The sequence below is a fragment of the Cynoglossus semilaevis genome, chromosome 8 (genome assembly GCF_000523025.1).
Source record: "Cynoglossus semilaevis isolate Cse_v1.0 chromosome 8, Cse_v1.0, whole genome shotgun sequence".
In the NCBI taxonomy this organism is placed as follows: domain Eukaryota; kingdom Metazoa; phylum Chordata; class Actinopteri; order Pleuronectiformes; family Cynoglossidae; genus Cynoglossus; species Cynoglossus semilaevis.
In genome coordinates this window covers 420,426-439,583 of record NC_024314.1, presented here as the reverse complement: position 1 = coordinate 439,583, position 19,158 = coordinate 420,426, and the positions used below count along the sequence as shown (strand labels likewise).

The 19,158-nt window shown below is 37.9% G+C and overlaps 1 protein-coding gene across 1 annotated transcript in view; it reads right to left on the bottom strand.

The window, feature by feature from the left end:
- Positions 1–19,158, bottom strand: part of LOC103381419 (protocadherin-15-like) — a 135,439-nt gene that overhangs the window by 74,567 nt on the left and 41,714 nt on the right. The window contains 5 exon segments of the mRNA XM_025057291.1: positions 3,019–3,189; positions 5,227–5,337; positions 6,417–6,536; positions 12,036–12,191; positions 12,359–12,519. Of these exon segments, the coding sequence (XP_024913059.1) occupies positions 3,019–3,189; positions 5,227–5,337; positions 6,417–6,536; positions 12,036–12,191; positions 12,359–12,519 (719 nt within the window).

Sequence of the window (19,158 nt, the reverse complement as noted above, 5' to 3'; positions counted from 1 at the left end):
CTGTCAACTCTAGAGTGTTAAACCATAGCACCGTGTCGGATATGTCGGCTTTTACGGCCTGGGTAGAGCAGGCTTTAAACACTTGGCCTATGTTGGCCCCAATCATATTCCATATCCAGGTTTTTTGACGACCTTCTTGGGTGTTGGTGAAGAATATCTGATCTTCACTTTCTCACTGCTGGGATATGAATGTCAACAAATGCCGGAGCCATTACTGCGTGTCTGGGAGCAAGGAGTAATCATTGTTTGTCAAGGCTATTATCCTTCTGCAGTAGCATCTTCCAAAAAAAAAAAATTAAAAACAGTCCAAAGAATACTATGGGGAACTGAGCTAAATACATATTAGATTAGATTAGATTAGATTACAATAGATTAAAGTGAACCTGAAAAGTCAAATGTCATTAGCATTATAGCATAATTGGCTGAGTCAAAATACATATTAGTAAGCAAAAAAAAAAAAAGAAAAGAAAAAAAGAAAAGAAAGTTCTGTCAGATGTGCGTAAAGAACAGCAAATAAGCAGCGTTAGAAGAGTCTTCGAATGTTGCATTCTATCTATTCTGAACTCTCCTCAAAAAGACGAGGCCTCAGGTGCCAAATGACTGAATAAATAATTTGCGTCCGTCAGTGTTTGTTTCGTGAGTGCGCAAAATAATTTCCATTAAAACTGAGATCTGCTTTCCGCCTATTACCTTTGGATACTGAATGACAAGGTTTGGCATTAATATTTTTTTTTTTTGTATGCTTGTCTGATAGCAATGACATACTTTAAGATGACAATGCCAGGAATAATCAGTGTCCAATTATGATATAGTGGAAACATGACTAAGCTTTTTTTAAAAAAAAACAAAAAAAAAACCTCAACATCTCTGTTTAAGTTCCACTGAAATTCTCATGGTTGTCTTGGGTTAGGGAAAACAATATAGATGTAAACAACTCTGACATTACCTGAACGCTGCAGCAGAGTTATAAAAAACAACAGAGGTCTGACAAAATATCAGATCTATTGGCCCCTTTTTTTTCTCGACATGACATTTTTGCGCGATCCGTCTTCGGTTCCCTTTAACTCCCACCTGCGCAGCACTCTCTGTTGTAAATCTTGTCTTTGTCTCTCTCTTTCTCTGTCTCTTGAAACCATGAAGTGTAAAGTTGATCGACAACTTCTTCCACTGCTCGCCCTGGAAGTGACTGTGTACGTGTGCGTTTTCAAAACCAAGAGATAAAGTAGACGCTGTCCACTCAGGCCTGACTGCTCTGCTGGCATTACACTGGTGTTGGGCTGCACGTACTGTAGTTGGATGGTGGGAAGGATGGGAGAGTGTGCAGGTTGAATAATGAATCCCTAACTAAAAAAAAACCATCAAAAGTGTGTGTGCTTGTCCGTGTGTGTGTGTGTGTGTGAGGTGAGGCATGAATGCTCCACTGAATTTTCAAAGCTCAGGATTTTGCCTGTGGCAGTTCTGTCACGTTTACAAAGCGATGCTGGAAGTCACTCTGGATTTAAAAAAAAAAAAAAAAAATCAGATAAAACAGCAGACTGACATTTGCCACATGAATTTGGGTCATTCACTGTTTCCATGACTGTGACCATATTGGGTGTTAGTTTCATGTCAGACCTGGGTCGCGGAACATATTTTTGCAAATTTACTTTGATACAATCACTTGCTTTATACAAGGCCGTTTTTTGTGTAGCATTGTGTAAAATATAATTTGATACCATTTTAGATTTATCTCAAAGTAAATTTCGGGCAAAAAGGCAGATAACCAATAAGGTTGTATTTTCAAAAATCCTCACTTTTATCTTTGTTAATTCTGCCTGAGATATCGAAGAATGATTTCACATGTAATTTTACCAAATATTAATCCACACCGTAGCGGTGAAATGTTATCCCATGTGAATCTGAGACTGGCACGACTGGTTCAACTGGGTTCATTTAGACTCCTGATTCTGGGATTGTTGGAGTGCAAACGTGTAGGTGTGCTGCTGATGCTGACAAATGCTGCTGATGGAAACAGGAATTTGCTGTCAAAACATGTCAAGGTAAAACTATGTGTACCTTGTCTATAAGAGCTATAAGAAACCCAAGTGGATTGAAATATTGTAAGGACCTGCAGCTGACTCATATGCTGTAGATAAAAGGTCACAAACTTCAACAGAAGTCGAGCTGCAACTGACCTTTCGGCACTAACTATTAGGATCTGAGAGGTACTTTTTAAACACTTTCGTTTATCCGTGATTTCAAACAAAAAAATCTCCAATAACTTTTAGCGTGGGCATACACTGATTTTTGAAAATCAAAGAAGATGTACAGACAAAGCTCACGATGTACTCACACTGTGTGGTCCGATCATCGTACACGACCAGAGAGCTCACAATGCACGGGTGAAAACGGCTAGTCGGGCCCTGCTGATTGTCCTGTCTATGGACAGCTGTCAATAAAGATTTATATGAAAGCTCCGACGCTGGTTATTTGCAACATGCTATTCAAAAAGAAGAAGGCTGCAATTATGACTGCTGCGATACTGTGCGCTGAAAATTCGAAAAAGAAGAGGCGCCGGCGCATCTGGAGTCGGAGATGGCTCAATAAACATGGACAGTACGTTTATTGTTTATTTATTATTACGTTTACTGTAGACGGTGCCACAGCTCTATCAATCTCGCCTCCATATTTTCATGCCACCGACGCCTGGCCATGGTTACTTTCACCATTTTCAGATGCTGCGGTCGGCTCGGGGATCTGCTTCCACTGTGCCAAAAAATTTGTCGGCCGACCAAAATTTCTGACATGTCAGAAATTCTTCCGACCGTCCTACGGTGGTTCGGGAACAGATAATCGGCCCTCGGGACCCCCTGTACACTGTACGGAAAAAGACGCCCGACGAAACGGGAAATCAGGCCGAGCGTCGCCAGGTCGTGCGGCTCAAAAATCGGGTTGAAAACGGGCTAAAATCGTACAGTGTATGCCCGCCCTGTGCACTATACACAGTATACATCTAGAAGCATAAGTGTACACACTCACCGGTTCAGTCAGTTCCAGTACACTAGCTTTATACGTGATGGGACTACAGTCACGAGTGCTCTCCACCAGTGTGCAGGGCAGAAACATCGGACCCAGGTCATCCCCATCCAGAACGTCCACGGTGAGAGTGGTGGTGGCTGTGAGACGGTCATTAGGGTTGGGGGCTCGGTCCTAGAAAGATAACAAAGAATAGTGTAGCGGTTAGCATGCCTGCCTGAGAGCAAAGAGTCCAGGGTTTGATTCCAGGAAGAACCACGTGATTGGTGCCTCCCATGGGCAGCCTGTGTTGAACAACTGTTAACACAAGAGTTTTCCAAATTATTATTATTATATTATTACATTACGATATTGAAGAAACTAAAAGGGAACAATAAATGCGTAATTAATGTAAGAATTTTGACAGACAAAAAGTTCTTTAATCACGTTGTTCAAGTCAGTCGAAGTCGTGTGGATCTCTGTTTCTCTATGCGTTCCTCAGAGTGACTCGATGGGGCAATAAATTTCAAAAATATGCTGCAATAATCATTTTAAAAATCTGTCAAGAGAGATAACAAGTGAAAAACCTTATCAAAGTGTGCTAAAAGTTTTACTTTACTGAATAAAGTAAATGGGTAAGGTTTTTCGTTATAACATGAATTATGCTTTTTTAGCAAAAATAATTTACATCGACCACTTTTTAATTTTGTTTTAGGACAACCACTAAATCATCTTCCTAACGTCTGTTGCATTTAGTTACCTTACCAAAGTTACCTTTGCCAAACAGCTTTGTTAGATGTAAGAATTTGCTGGAATTTATTATTGGAGTCGTTCTTTTTTTTTTTTTTTTATGCCCAGCAAAATACACCCAGTTCGGAGACTTTAAAATTCGAGGAACTCTATCACACAGAGGGAAAATAAATATACTGTAACTGGCTTGAATTAATAAAACATACCATGTGCTGCAGTAAAATAAAAAGGGAAAACAATTCTATTACCAAAGACATTAGTAATAATAAAGGATGCACTTATAGTTCCCTAAAGGCTGACACAGCAGACCATAAGTAGTCCATCCAACAGTAATTTTATCGCAACAATAACAATGAATACAACGGCAGCACCACTGCAGGCTGCACTCGTGCAACAATAACAATGAATACAACGGCAGCACGACTGCAGGCTGCACTCAGTCAGGACACTGTTTATTTCCTATAGACATTCTGGCCGGAAATAGAAACTGGTTTTAAACAAAATATAAGAGTCAGTGACAAATGATAAAAATATATATATTTTTAAAAGGGAATTCTGTTAAAAATCTGTTTAGGAAGTATTTTGACGTTGTCCACAGAGAATTCAATGTATTTTGTTTTAGTAAATGAATCCACATCTACTTACAGTACGTATTTTTTGTAAAGCTTTTTCTGATTAATCAGTTGTATGGTGTGAAACTGATTACAATTAATCATGATTAATCATGATGGCACACCACTGGCACAGAAAGACAAAGTAGACAGCGGGAAAATGAATGTGTTTTATGAATATTTCTTGTGAATTAAAATAATATTGTAATATTTATTTAATATAGTAAAATGGTTAACATTAATAGTAAACCATGTCAGGAAATATATGCAAAGATAAAACGTAAAGTTTGCTTCGTCCTGGCTAATCTTGGCTAATGTTGAGAGCTTTAGCAAAGCTGTTGTCCTCAATAACAACCTGGCCAGATCTTACTTCACTAATGCTCCTGAAAAATCATCATCAAGTCTCAAATATTTCAACACATACCCACAGCCATTTGTCAGGCCCTTAAATTTGAAAAAACAAAAAACAAAACAAGTTTTAGATCTTGGAAATGGCAGTTGGCTCCACCTTTCTTAATCTTAAAAAGAAGTATGGAAAAGTAATTTATATTTTGCATTCCGCTGTGACATCTTACAGTAACAAGAGCTCTCTGGAGTAAGGTGTAATGTAAATAAAACACTTTTCTGAAAGACAAAGTATGGAAAAGTAATTTATATTTTGCCACTGCCAGTAACAAGGTGTAACGTAAATAAAACACTTTTCTAAAAGACCAAATAACATTTCTTTACAGTGAATCAATCAGAACTAGGTCCCAGTATGATTTCAAATCCTTAATTTTTTTAAAATGTGCCTCAAAGTAAAATACCTGCAATAAATTTGTTTTTTCTTTTGAATAATAATGATTAAAAAAAAAAAGAAAACTCCACTTACGTTAGCTTGTATGATGACCAGGTATCGTGTTATCTCCTCATAGTTGAGTCTTTCTCTCAACACAACAGAGCCAAAGAGTGTCAGGGGGATGTCAAAGGTTCTGTTGGCTGTCTGAAACACACAAATACATCAGAAACACAAACACCGTGAGTCACTTACAGGGTCAGATGTCACGCAGTCAGTATTTCCCCTGTGTTTGGGGCTTAAAGCTGTTCAAATAAAGAGAAGAGTGAATGGGTTTCTGATGATAGTGCTGTAGTTTTGGCACACCACAGAAACAGGGATGTTACAGCAGATGCAAAATAATTTGTGTGATATTAAAACGTTAAGAGCACCAAAGAATGGAAAGAAAACTCATCCCACATGGCAAATGATCTCTAAGCTTTTAGAAACAAAAACGATTATAAAAACTAACACATATATATGTAGATAGATAGATGGATAGATAGAGTTTTCTAGTATGTTTGCTAGTTCAGGAAGATCAAGATGGTTGTTTTGGTGTTGATCTTATTGTGACTTGCTTTTATATTTATTTATATTTATAATAGTAGTCAAATACGTTATAAACAACATCTGATGAAAAAATATGTCAGGGTCAGGAATAAGTGTGAATTTGAAGCTATCATGTCCTCTCAAATTATAATGAATGCTCTTCAAGCCAATTACAGGTGCTTTTAAAGAGAGTGCTCTTCTTGTGCATTCATCCACAAAAGTACAGAAGTATAAAAATAGCCAAAACATATCTTCAAGTCAGTGGAAAAATAAAAAAAAAGTTAGCTGGGAGGGAATGTTGGAAAGTTATGCGAACAGAGTTCACAGAGAAGAAATATAGACGAAATTCCTGTAGCCCTCCAACTCTAATAGGAGCGGAAGAAAACTTATAGAAAAAGTGGAAATAGTGAACAATATCCGGAAATACAGAAAAACTATTTGGAATCAGACTCAAAATCCTAGAATTGACCCTAATGATGAGACTTATCTTTGAGTTGGGCCTAAGGTAAGTTGATGTCTTGACCTCTGCTGTTTATATAAACAGTAGACATTTTAACACATCTGCTGCACTGTATGTCAAATAACTTTTACCGTCCATTCCTCTCATTAATGGAACACCAATATGCACAGATTCTTGTTCACATTGTGGTAAAAAAAAAACAAACTCTGAAACTTGTTGATGCTGATGAATGACCTACCGGGTCTTTTGGGTTGTACCGGATTGTGTATTCAATCTGTCCATTGGGACCGTCGTCAATGTCCGCCGCCCCATTGTTGCCAAAGAAACCAGAGAAGATAGTTGTTCCTACTGGTGTCAACTGCAAAGAAAAATACATTTATCAGGTTTAACACCACATCATGAAATTTCAATTTCAAACAGTTTGAATCACATGCAATTAGACCAGGTGTGTCAACCATATGGCCCGCGGGTCAAAATTGGCCCACTACGGGGTTCAATGTTGGTGATGTTTTGTCAAATTATATTCAATAAATATGAATATTTTCTAATATACTTGTACTTATTTGCAGGAAAACAAAGCGGGGAAACATGGACTTATTGTTATTTATAGGTAATTATGTTATGGTTGTACTGGTCCGGCCCACTTGAAATCTACTCAGGCTGTATGTGGCTCCTGAAAATGAGTTTGACAGCCGTTGTTTAGACCAACACACTGTATGCTGTAAAATGAACGAGTTATTTTACAGCAGTAAAGCATTTGGTTAAAGGAGGTTTCAAAAGTATCCAACTGTCTTTACAAAACAAGAGGGGGAAAAAAAAAATCAGTATTTTGTTTATTGTGCTCAACTGGAGTCAGAAGATCAGTTTGTAGTCACTCCTGCACATTCATTTACACTGGCAAGAAAATAAAACCAAGGCAACGTAATGGCGTACAATCTTGTGTTGATTGTCCGCACCTCAGACATTTTGCTTTAAATTGCAAGGAAAAATTGCCACACTCCATCGCCTTTTACCACCATTACAATATCTGACCCATTGGTCAAGTAAAACAAACAAACAAAAAAAATACTTTCAAGAAATAAAAAAACAATTCAACGATAAGCCACTATATTAAATGTATAATTGTAAGGAATGGTGCTTAAACTTTTAAAATATAACAGGGCATAGAGCAGCAAAGTTCTCAGCAACTTCTAAATTAGCACACCATGGGAGGAAATGTGCCATGCTCAAATTGCAGTGCTGTTTTGTCAGCTCTTTGCCCCGGGATCTGTCATTAAGTGTCAAATTTTTTTTGACTTAATCTCCAGACGGCACAGGAAACGTTTGTGATTAAGTTAAGTTTAACTGCTGTGTCAGCGATTTGTAATCTCTTTTTCTCGTCCCTCTCGTGATGACACAAAGGTCTTCAGATAATCTGATGTTTTCACTTTTTTTATATATTTTACTTCCCCTTCGCTATCCAACACCAACTCGAGCATAAGTGCCAGCTCATGGAATTATTCAATGTTAAAATCTAGACTTGTTACTTTATCACACCTCCCTGATGTACTTCGGCTTTCTCTTAACAGTTGGTAATAAGATAAAATTGTGAAGAAATTTCAAAGGATGAGCTCTTATTATAGGCATTATACAACCCAATACACCCAAATATGTATTCTCTTTTACAACTACATGTACACCGATATGAATAATTTGCTGTAAATAACCCTCAGCACCGACAGCCTCTTTCAAACTCAGTAGTAATGGGATGGATTTAAATGGCTGATTTAGGGATGTGCATCAAATGCCATAGTAGCAAAGTGGTCTAACTACTCTGCCAATATGGAGTACTAGACAGCCAAATCACCATGCTCTCTGGAGTTTCATGTTGACATCACTGCTGCTCGGAGTGGCATTTGTTGCAAAGATATTTTGACCTGGGAGTGACAGCTGGAGAAAAAACTATTCCCACTGCAGAGAAACGGCAAATGTGAGTGGGCTCTCTGTGAGTCGTTTGACCATCGACCACTTGTATTACAACAGTTAGTTCTGACTGAGTAATTTAATTGCGCTGAGAGCAATACGTTAGTGCTGACGGAGAGCAATACGACACTGTAAAGTTTGCTGCTGGTCCCATTTAGAACTGTAACGCTTTCAAGTTTGGCTGTATACTTTTCAATTTGAGTGCATTCTGAATGCATGTGCAGCGGTGTTAGATTCAGCTTTACTGACCATGTATTTAGATTCCATCTCATGGTGTCAAACCCCTGGTCTGCGGGCCACTTTCGGCCCACAAACACACCAAATCTGGCCCACTTTTTTTTTTTTTTTACATTTAACTAACATTTAGAAAATGTTTGTTCATTCATACCTTATTTGGATTCACTAACCACTAATGTGGACTTTAAGCACTGCTGCCAATTTCTGTGAGAAAAACACAAGTAACTCTCGGCCAAACAAGTGTTTCATAATAGCAAACAAAGCCAAAAATAAAACAGAAAAAAATCCCAGTGTGCTCATTCAACATTTACAACTGTGACTTCTTGCAGGGCTTAAGTTAAAGCGAGCTGAGAGCCATAAACTAGGGAGCAGCATACTGTCAAATCCAACAAATCACTCACTGACTCATATATACAGTATATCTCCACAATAAATCTCCACAGACACATTGTCAGGGTGCAAGTGGAATTATTCATCATAATTAGGAATCAAAGTACATAAAGAAAAGCAGGTCCTGGTCTAATGTAAAATGTTTGAATAACTGAGTGAATGAAATACGCACTTTGTTTCTTACCAGGATTCAAATGATTATGATTGTGTATGTGCTGCTTGTGTCAAAAAACAATAAAATGATTTTAAAAATCATTATATAATCAGCATGAAACTAATCATAATATGAACCTGGCATTTTTCATTGCTTACTTTCAAATTAGCAGACCTACAATCCTTGAGTCGTGAGTTAACTCACTGCCATTTCATTATTTAGAGTAAAACAAAAACCTTCAAAGAAATATGACATCACTTGTAACTTCCACTTGGACACTGTGGGACATGTTTTAAGGCAAATTCTGATACATTATTTACAGTAAAACAAAAACCTTCAAAGAAATATGACATCACTTGTGACTTCCACTTGGACACTGTGGGTTAGTCTATTGTATCTACATCTTTCAATGTATAATCTTCAATACATTTCAATAAGCTGATTTGACAATGACATTAACTTGACCTACAGTATTACTACCAAAAACTCTAGGCTTCACCTACTCACAGGTAAAGTTACACGTTCTCCTCTTTTTGGTCACGTCTATCATGGTCTTTCTTTTCTCTGAAAGCGACTGATACATTCTTAGGTGAAGCTGTGATTGACACATGCGAGTAGTTTGATGAACGTCAGTTACAGTCCTGAGATGACAGCTGGCTTTTTTTCCCGATTGGATATAAGTGACATCACATAGAGAAGTGGTTGCCAACTTTTCTACATTTCTGCATCATACATTTCTGGCGACCCCAGAGAGATTTTTTTTTCTTTCCAGAATGAGTTTTTAATATATGTTTGTTTTACTGTGTTGCAATTACAGTGCAACCAGAATAGTGCACAAGGTGACAGTTTATTTTTCCAGCGCCAGCTCTCGATATATATTCATGAAATTGAAAGAATACAGTTTCTGATCATAATTAGTTGAAAAAATATTTTAATCAATGATCATAATTAGTTGAAAAAATATTTTCATCAATTTTTTTTTTTTATAAATTATTAAATCATATGGTCAATTTCTCTGTGAGACATTATGCAGAAAGGTTCAAAATATTCTCACCCACTGATTCCAAGCATCAACAGCTAATGTAGCATGTGCCTGTTTTTCCCCCCAATCATTATGGCCACAGCTGTGTGTCCAGTCCTCAAAATAGAGACATTCATTTTTTGTTTGCAAAGGTTGACGGTGAATGATGTGCTCTCATTTATCAGCACCTGTGAGCTTAACAATGGTATGGTTACACACACAAAGGAAGCTCTCTTCTACATTTCTGTCTGATTTGGTGGGAAGTTACAGTATCTTAAACAGTTAATCAAAATAAACTCATCCTCTAAATCAATGTACATGTAAAAATGTCTCACATCTCATGCTAACACTTTAAGACATTAGCTTCCCTGAATTTCCATATGGATTTTTTTAATACCTACCAAAGTGTTTTTTGGCTTAAATCTTGAATCTAAACTTTTTTATAACTATAAAATATATAATATTTATAACTTATATATATATTTATAACTTTTTAACTATAAAATTAATAGGCTTAAATCTTGAATCTAAACTTTTTTTTTAACTATAAAATTAATGAGATTCCAAGGTGTAATTTGCACATCGTGCATTATTATATCTATGAAATATGTTAATAAAAAAGTATAGCTGTAAAAGGTGAAGAGGGGAGAAAAGACCATCCGACATATATAGAGTTTGGCAGAGGGAAAAAAACCCCGAGAGGTTAAAAAAAGGTGACATAATGAAAAGCTGGGAGTGGTGAAAGGGCATGAGTCGGATGGGTGGGTGTTGTGAAGGAGCTGAGCTGCAAAAACAGAAGAAAGGCCAGGAAAAGGAAATAGGAAGGCTGAAGATACAGATTGAATTGGACAGGCCGCGGAAGACTGTATAATGAGATGTTCTGTTGGGTCTGCTGTAGCACAGCTACATGTACCAATGTCCAGCTAAGGTTTGAATCCCATTGGATGAATTTATCAATCTTGGGTTATGGAGGCATGGACAATGGGATATAACAAATACAGACTATTTTAAAAATACTGAACTGCACATTTATTTTCAATACTTGTGAAAAAGTACACAGCCAACACTGTCAACTTTTAAGTTTTGTTCAATACATACTGTATAGTTTAGATTTACATGCCAGCCTTTTGCAGCGGTGTGTTTGGTGAGCAAAGACCCGAAAAAAATCCCCTGGGGGCAATTACTGCAGAGAGTTTTTTACCCGAGGGGATTAGTAAGTAGAGAAAAAAAAAAGGGAAAAATCTAGTACACAAAACTACCAAGCTAGAATGTCAGAATGCAGGTGCAAACGCTACTTTTATTGCTATATCACAATAACATCTAACATAAAAACAACACACTTCTCTTTTGAGAACAGATTTCTCTACAGTCCATCACCTAAGCTAGGCAGGTTCAAAACTGACCATATATTAAACAGCGATCAGTGGACCGACGGGTCACTAACGCAGTAATAATAGCTCAGCACTTGGCAGTTCTAAACCTACATAAAGAGTGTATTGAACCTATTTCTAAGTGTGTTGCACAGGGCCCAGAATTCCTGGCAGAACCCTTGCATAACATGTATATTGAGCTAGTCTCCGAGGGACTACTTTGAAGACAGGGTGTGTGTTCAGAGAGCGCACCTCTCTCTTCAGTCAAATTGTCTTCAGTCTGTGCTACGGTGGCCAGTTATGTAACTGCACATGCATTAAAAAGGAAATTACAACTTAGCTGAAGTACTGAGAGCAACACAAAGTGTTGTCAGCAACTGTTGGAGCCACTGACAAAAAAGTATTATTTATTTGTCTTTTAGCTCTGAATTTCAAACGTTTGAATATTTCGCAACTAAAGGGTTCTTATATGTGGAGAAGACGTAGAAGACGGAAGTAGTATGAGATTTTGAAGAGCTTATATATATGTAAAATATGAAAAAAGGAGGACAGAGAAAGAGGAAAACATGTATCTTAAAAAAGTAACTGGATTGTATTGTATTGTTGAAAGGCCATAAGAAGAATATTTGAAAAGCTAAAACCAAGTTACTTCCAAAACAAGCAGGAAACTATAAGCTTTATTTCTGATTGGATGGAATTGATGAGGTGAATGCTAGCAGTTACCTCGCTGACAGCAACGTAGTATCTTGGCTGCTGAAAGCGCGGGGTGTTGTCGTTGCGGTCTCGAACAACGATGCGGACCTCGTGAAGGATCACTGTGCCTATCAGCTCATTGGTACACTGCACCTGGACCACAATGGACTGGATGTATGAGGGAGGCTGTGAAAGACGTCAAAAGATGAGAGAAATTATATGTCAGTTTTGAGTAAATACAAACCACCAAAATTAAAAGTTTCTTTCATCGCACAGGATTGCTTGCAACTAAATTTGCTTATTTAAAAACAAAAAACAGGGCCGACATGAAGGGTTAACACAGCTGAACTTACATCTCTGTCCAGAAGTCGCCCAGTGCTGTTGAGATAAAGGGATTGTTTGGAAGGATCCAGAATCACCCAGTAGCCATTGTTATCCCTCAGCGAAAGAGAGATGGTACGATCTGGACCCTCCGCCACACCGTTTATATGCATGTTCTCCACCAGCAATGTCCCTGTCAGATGATCACAATCAAACTAGTTTGAACTTTGACCATGTTGATCTCACTGCACTTGTACAAACAAATAATGTTTAAAAACTACAAGGCCAGAAAAAAAAAGCAAAAAGTCCAATTCTAAATAAGTACAAAAGACAAGCAGTAAAAAACATGTCAAATCAAATAATTGTAGTCAGTAAAAACGTACAGGCCAACTCTGTCTGCATTCCTAAACTAATACCTAATATATACTATATATATATGTATGTATATATATATATATATATATATATATACACATAAATAGATATTAGTTTATTGGGAGGGAGGGAAAACTTAGAGTAACAAACAGGAAAACATGACGTGATTAAAATTTAAACTGTCAGTTGTATTTTTTTCCAGCCATGCATATTATCTCTTAGTCTATTTTAAGCCGAGAAAAATCAAGTTAGAAGGACACAAGGTCAAGAAACTTTCTAAGGAGAAAGACAAGGCTGAGAAACATTGACAAATATCTGTATTTGTTGGGGGGAAAAAAACAGAAAAAGTACACTAAATTGACCATTGAAATGAATGTGACTGTGACTGGTTGTTTGTCCCCATGTGGTTGACCCAGCTGATGGACTGCCTAACTGTCTGTGGTGTACCTTGGCCTGATCCAAATACTGCTGTGACTTACACTAGCTCTGAAAGTCGAAAAGCAGTAGAAGTTGAATCTCAACAGCATTGTATAAATAGAAAAACATGTGGATATAAAATGTATGGATGGTCTGAATTAGGTGAACCGTACATAAGAAATACATTCAAGAAGTCTTGCGAGCCGTAAATTCATCTTGAGCTAGAGCAAGAGACTAAAATCACAAATATCCTAAAAAGCTGTATGTGCAGCATGGAGCAGTTTGTTACACACTTCACTGCTCTTTTTCTGCTTTATCCTTCTGTTTGTTTATGCTCATGCTACTGCAGGTGCTACTGATACCAGAGAGTTTATTATAAAAGGGCATCCCAAGTAGTTTATACAGGACAAAGTTTAAAAAAAAAAAAAAAAAAAAAGGTCTGACACGTGTGATTTGTGTTGTTTGTATGCAAAACGCTCAACATTAGTTTATAGGATTTATGTTTGCAACCTTAGGGTCGCAACTCCCTATGGGTTCGCTTTGAAATTAAATAGCTTTAATTGATTAAAAAACAAATTACTGAGAAAAATATTTTTTTGACTAATCATTAGTTTTTGTAAGATTAAGATCAAAACAACCTGCATTTTTTGTTCAGTTCAAATAAAATGCTGCATATAAAACTATCCAAACTGGCGCATCTTGATTGACGGCTGCGATCACATGACTAAAAAGATAATGGCTCTGCGGCCGCCAGAAATTTGGGACGTCAAAATGCGGTCACAAGCCAAATAAAGGTTGGGAAGCACTGTTTTAAATTGTCTGATAAAAGACAGATTATTATATATTATTGATATGTCAAGATCAGACAAATCTGGAATATTTCTTCTTTATAGAGTACTTTGCAGTTCAGCTTTGAGGTGACACTGAGTTAGTTGAAAACGATTCAATTATAGGTATGCTGCGATGTCACGGTACGGCACCAGTGCATTGTGAGCCGAACCAGCATCAACAAAAAAGCAGAAAAGTAAAAGAAAATATGAATAGTGCAGCTTCATCTGTGCGCATACAATTTATACGTGACCCATTATTACGCCTTGCGCTGTTGTGCCATTGCTGACAAAATGAATGTGTGTGTGTGTGTGTGATTTTCTTTAGCTCTTTGTAAAGCATTTCAAGTTCTTACAATACTCTGTGGGTGTCCTTGTATCAGCAAGTGAGTTGGAACTGAACAAAATGAAATAAGATTGACAAGAGGTTCTTCTTTTTCCCCCACATCTCTTTAGCCAAGGAACTCACTAACAATGTTGCACTTATTTTTATTCTGCAGTTGTATATAACTATTTCTCCTCTTTCTCAAGTTCCCTTCCCCTTTAAAACCTATAGGGCACAATCTGTTCTCAAACAAGAAATGTCAGTAGTTACCATCCGAGTAAAGATTTTTGTAGTATGCACATTTTCTCAAGGTTTACCGCACTCCAAAAGCTTGCATGTTAGAATAGAATAGAATAGCCTTTATTGTCCTTGTACAGTGTACAACGAGATTTGAGCGCTACTCACTTGGTGCAAAAAAAAAAGGGTAGAAGACAACAGTATATCAAACATATAACAAACATATCTTTGGTGTAGTTAGTTTTTGCACATAGTTGTATGTTTATTGCACAGTGATCAATATGATAAGTAAAGTGTGAAATAGTGTGGACTATTTTAACTGGTTTTGTTTCTATTGTTTACTGCTGAGATAGCTTTCGGGAAGAAGCTATCTCTGAGTCTGTTTGTCTTGGTTTTGTGTGACCTGTGCCGTCTGCCTGTCGGTAACATGTCGAACAGAGAGTTACTGGGGTGGGACGTTGTGGATGTTGTGGATGTTGTGGTTTAGACTGCTTTATTGTTCTGAATTAGGAGCTTTTAATGAGATTGTGAACGGCTGTTTGGCCATGTGTTGAACCAGTGACCTTACTAGTGTGTGCATTATCTTCATGTAAAAAAAAAAAAAACAACCTTGAAACACCTGATTGATCCACAGTCTGATTAATCATAACCTAGTCATATCATTTTGGAGCTCTTATAAAAGAAATTTGTAACAAATACATTTAATAGTCAATGAGTCAATGGGTCAGGTTTAACTTTACATCTCTGATGTGTATGTTTGTGTGTATAAAATATGTTGCTTATCTGAAAATTGTGCTAAATATGACACCACTTACTACCCCATTTCCCAATTCTTGGGAACGGGGAATTCTTCTTCAATTTCTGTTATGTACCTCTTGAAATCTTTCAAAAATACTAAACAATGGAAGCACCAGAACACATAGTTTGAGTCCAAATATCCACAGCGTGCCCACACCTTTTGTGTAACTGATCTGTATCCAAACCAATTCTACACACCATTTCATATAAATGGTATCTTTTCACAGTGACCTCCCTTTATGTGACTGAATATTGCCCTCAGAAGCACCTAATTAAATTGTCCCGTGCATCGCAGCGTAGAGGCAGACGGGCAAAAAAAAAAAAAAAAAAAATCAGTTTGCGTGTATCTGCGCAGCAATGGTAAGAGATTATCGAAGGGGGGGGGCAGAAAAGGACAGTGAAGGGGGGGGGGAGGCAGAAAAGGACAGTGACGATGGGAAGAAAAATGAGACGGATAGCAGAGGAATGCGAGGTAAGAAAGATTGGGTTGAATGAGAGGGAGATAGGAATCAAGAATAACGAGAATACTGGGGGAGAATAGAGAGAAAATGAGCATTGTGGTTCATATTAATGGATTTTTTACAGGACATTAGCTCCAAAGAATGTGGAGATGGTAGGGTGGTTTGGGAGAGAGCCAGGTGGGAGCTATTGACTGAGAAGTAATCATCAAATCTATTCGGGACCATTGCTTTTTCAAAAGTGGGGGAAACAATAATGGGAAACAAAAGATATGGTGAATATAGGTACATACTTTTCCCAATAAAACTGCGCTCAGCACTGCAGTTTATATTTAGACTGACTAGTTGGTGTTTTTCTAGGGCTGTCAATCCAAAAAATGAATCTGATCAATCCAAGGGCAGCTGTTGATCAATCACGAACAATCACGATTAATTGTGATTGATCATGATTAATCATATTCATAACTAATCATGATTAAACACCATAGAATTGTGTATATTGTTGGAACAGAAAGACAAACAGCAGCGGGAGGCATTATAACATGGAAAAACTGCATATTATAACTCAATGTGATCTTGATGGTGAACTGTAGAACAACAACTTTTTGTACCAAGGACAGGTCGGCTGGTATCAGCCATTACTGTGGACTGGTAATACTGTGCCATCATTGAAGGATAATTAATTTCTTAAATTCAATCACCTATTCACCTTTATTCTATGAGTATCTGAGTCTGAATGACCTGTTGTTTTGAAACATTGTCAGATTATATTTTAATGAAAACAGTAAAGGAATATGAGTGGATTCTTTTTGGATGAAGTAAATTAAATTAATTTTTTCACTGTGTCCCACTGCGGCCCGGTACCAAATAAGCTACAGACCTGCACCGGACCCCAGACCGGGGTTTAGGAACCCCTGCTGGAGAACACAATTTGAAGCACATACCGTAGCCCTCAAATGATGTGATAAACACATTTAGGTGGCCCAAGTTTTTCAATATTTAACTGCAAATTTTACTTCCTTCTGCCTCAGCAAAAACACCTTGCGCCAACGCACCCCTTCTTTGACTTTCTGCACTGCTAAAGCAGCAATCTTCACGTTCTCCTTCACGACATCCATAAAGCTTCTCTTCAATCTCTTTTCTCCTGCCTGGCATCCTCTGTGCATTCAATCCATATATTTCTTCTGCAAGTGTACAAACTTTTCGTCCCTATTTCCTCTACAGCCTTACCTCCACACTGATATACCATAGCTGTCACACCTCAAGTGCTCGTATCTCATCCAGCAAATCCTGGTCACTACCAATAAAATTTCACCGTCCTCAACTGTTAAACTCTCCAGCCTCGCTCGCTGTCTTTTTTTGACAATGTCTTCCAACCGTACGTCACAGTAGGTCTCACCTTTCTTTCACTCCTCTGACACACATCACCGTGACATTCCTCTCCTCCTACTCCACACTACCTACACCAGACCTATATTTGGACATTTCTTTAAATTCATCTCCAGCACTTGGTTTATAAGTAAGTCAAAACATCTATATGTCAACCAAGTATGTCATCGCTCAACTGCAGATCATTAGTTTAAGGAAATAATCTAAAATGTGTGGAATCTTCAAGGGAGTTCCTTCTTTCAAATATTATGTATGACACATTGCAATATGAATATTAATGTTACTTTACTTTTTTTGATAGTTTGTTTTGATGTGAACATGACAGTATAAATTAAAAAATACTGCGAAAAAAAATTCTGAGATCACATGTCTGTCCAACTGATGTGGGTAATCAAACATAGAAGCTATGATCATACAACTGCTGGACCCTGGTTTCTCAGCTGAGCTCTAAGCTAGGCAACTTTACTTGTTGCAATTGTTGATGCATCTACATGAGTGACGTTGACGTCTGCCGAGTCAAAAAGTCATATTTTTTTTGTTTGTGTTGACGCACTAAACGTCACAAAACAATGGTTAAAGAATCCTTGTGATACATCTGACCGGGAACTGAAAATTAGTTTTGGTCATTAATTTGATGTGACTGCTGAAATCAGATCCAAGTCTATCAGCACACCAAGGTTAATTCTTTGGACTTAAGGTGTAATAACAATCTGCAAATGCGTGCATGGAAAGTCTAAGAACACAGACTTTCTCTGGGATTGTTTCCTGGCTGGCAAACTGGGTTTTTTGCCTCATCTCCCCAGTCTCTTTCAGGACCAGCTCTCAACATGGCTGCGTGTGGAGTCCACATCTGTATTCATGCTGCACACATCACCGTTCTTCCTTCCACAACTCCTGCTCCATAATTAAATTTGACAATGAAACCACCCCACCTCATCTCAGGGGGTGATGAGACGGCCCCGCGGGGATGAGTTTCACAAACTGAACCCTATGCCTGTAGGCCACAGTGACCTGAAGATAATCTACCACTGGATACAAAGAAAATGAATGGACCTTGGACTTCGATTGGCACTTCAAGGAAGTTTAGGTCTTTTAAAGGAAAGTGGTTAAGCAAAAAAAAAAAGGACACTAATTCAATGCTTTAAGCACTAGGGCATTTAAATCAAGCACAAAGGTTTTACAATGTCACAGACATAATATAGATAACGCAGGTAAATATGGGCAGTGGCACTGTTCGACTGCTGCTTTAGTCTCTTTGCTTAATGCATGTGATCTGTTCTAGCAGTGAGAGCTACAGTTAGATACTGTACTTAGTAATAACTTATTTTCTGACATTGTCTGGGCTATTAGGCTGGCTAAGTCCTTTGCGCTTTTGCTCTAGACAATGCGCCGGATCCAAGGTGCTTTATTTAATCATTGCAATCATTTCATTTCCACAGAAAACCGCATCACATTATGTAGTGTGGCATAATGACAGAGCATTCAAATTGGAAGTATTTTTCCCACACAGCTGGTGTTTGTAGCGGCACAAATGTACACTTACTGATCATGAATGAACATGAATAAATGAAAAAATGCCAGTCCTCCATATAATTCTGTATCACTTTTACTTAAATAAGGTACCGTGGTCTGTATCTACCACCCTTTATTCAGCAACTTCATGTCAGTCAATGTCATCTTTTTTCCCACTGCTCCAGCAGCAGCAGCTGCCATTCATCGACCAACTGTTATTAAAGCTACCGTAGGGTAAGTCCAGCAGCAGCAGCTGCCATTCATCGGCCAACTGTTATTAAAGCTACTCACCGTAGGGTAAGACTGTTTTTCAATTCATGAATGCACGCCTTTCAAGCAGTGGTGCTCTGTTGGTAACTCTGCCTGCTTCTCCCACCATGTCTTCTGCCCCTGTCCCTTCTGTGACTATGAGTTTTGCCATTGCCCTTCTTGGCTCCTGTCTCCTTCAGTGGCTGGCAGGTGTTACCTCTGTCTCCACTACACCACAGTCCAAA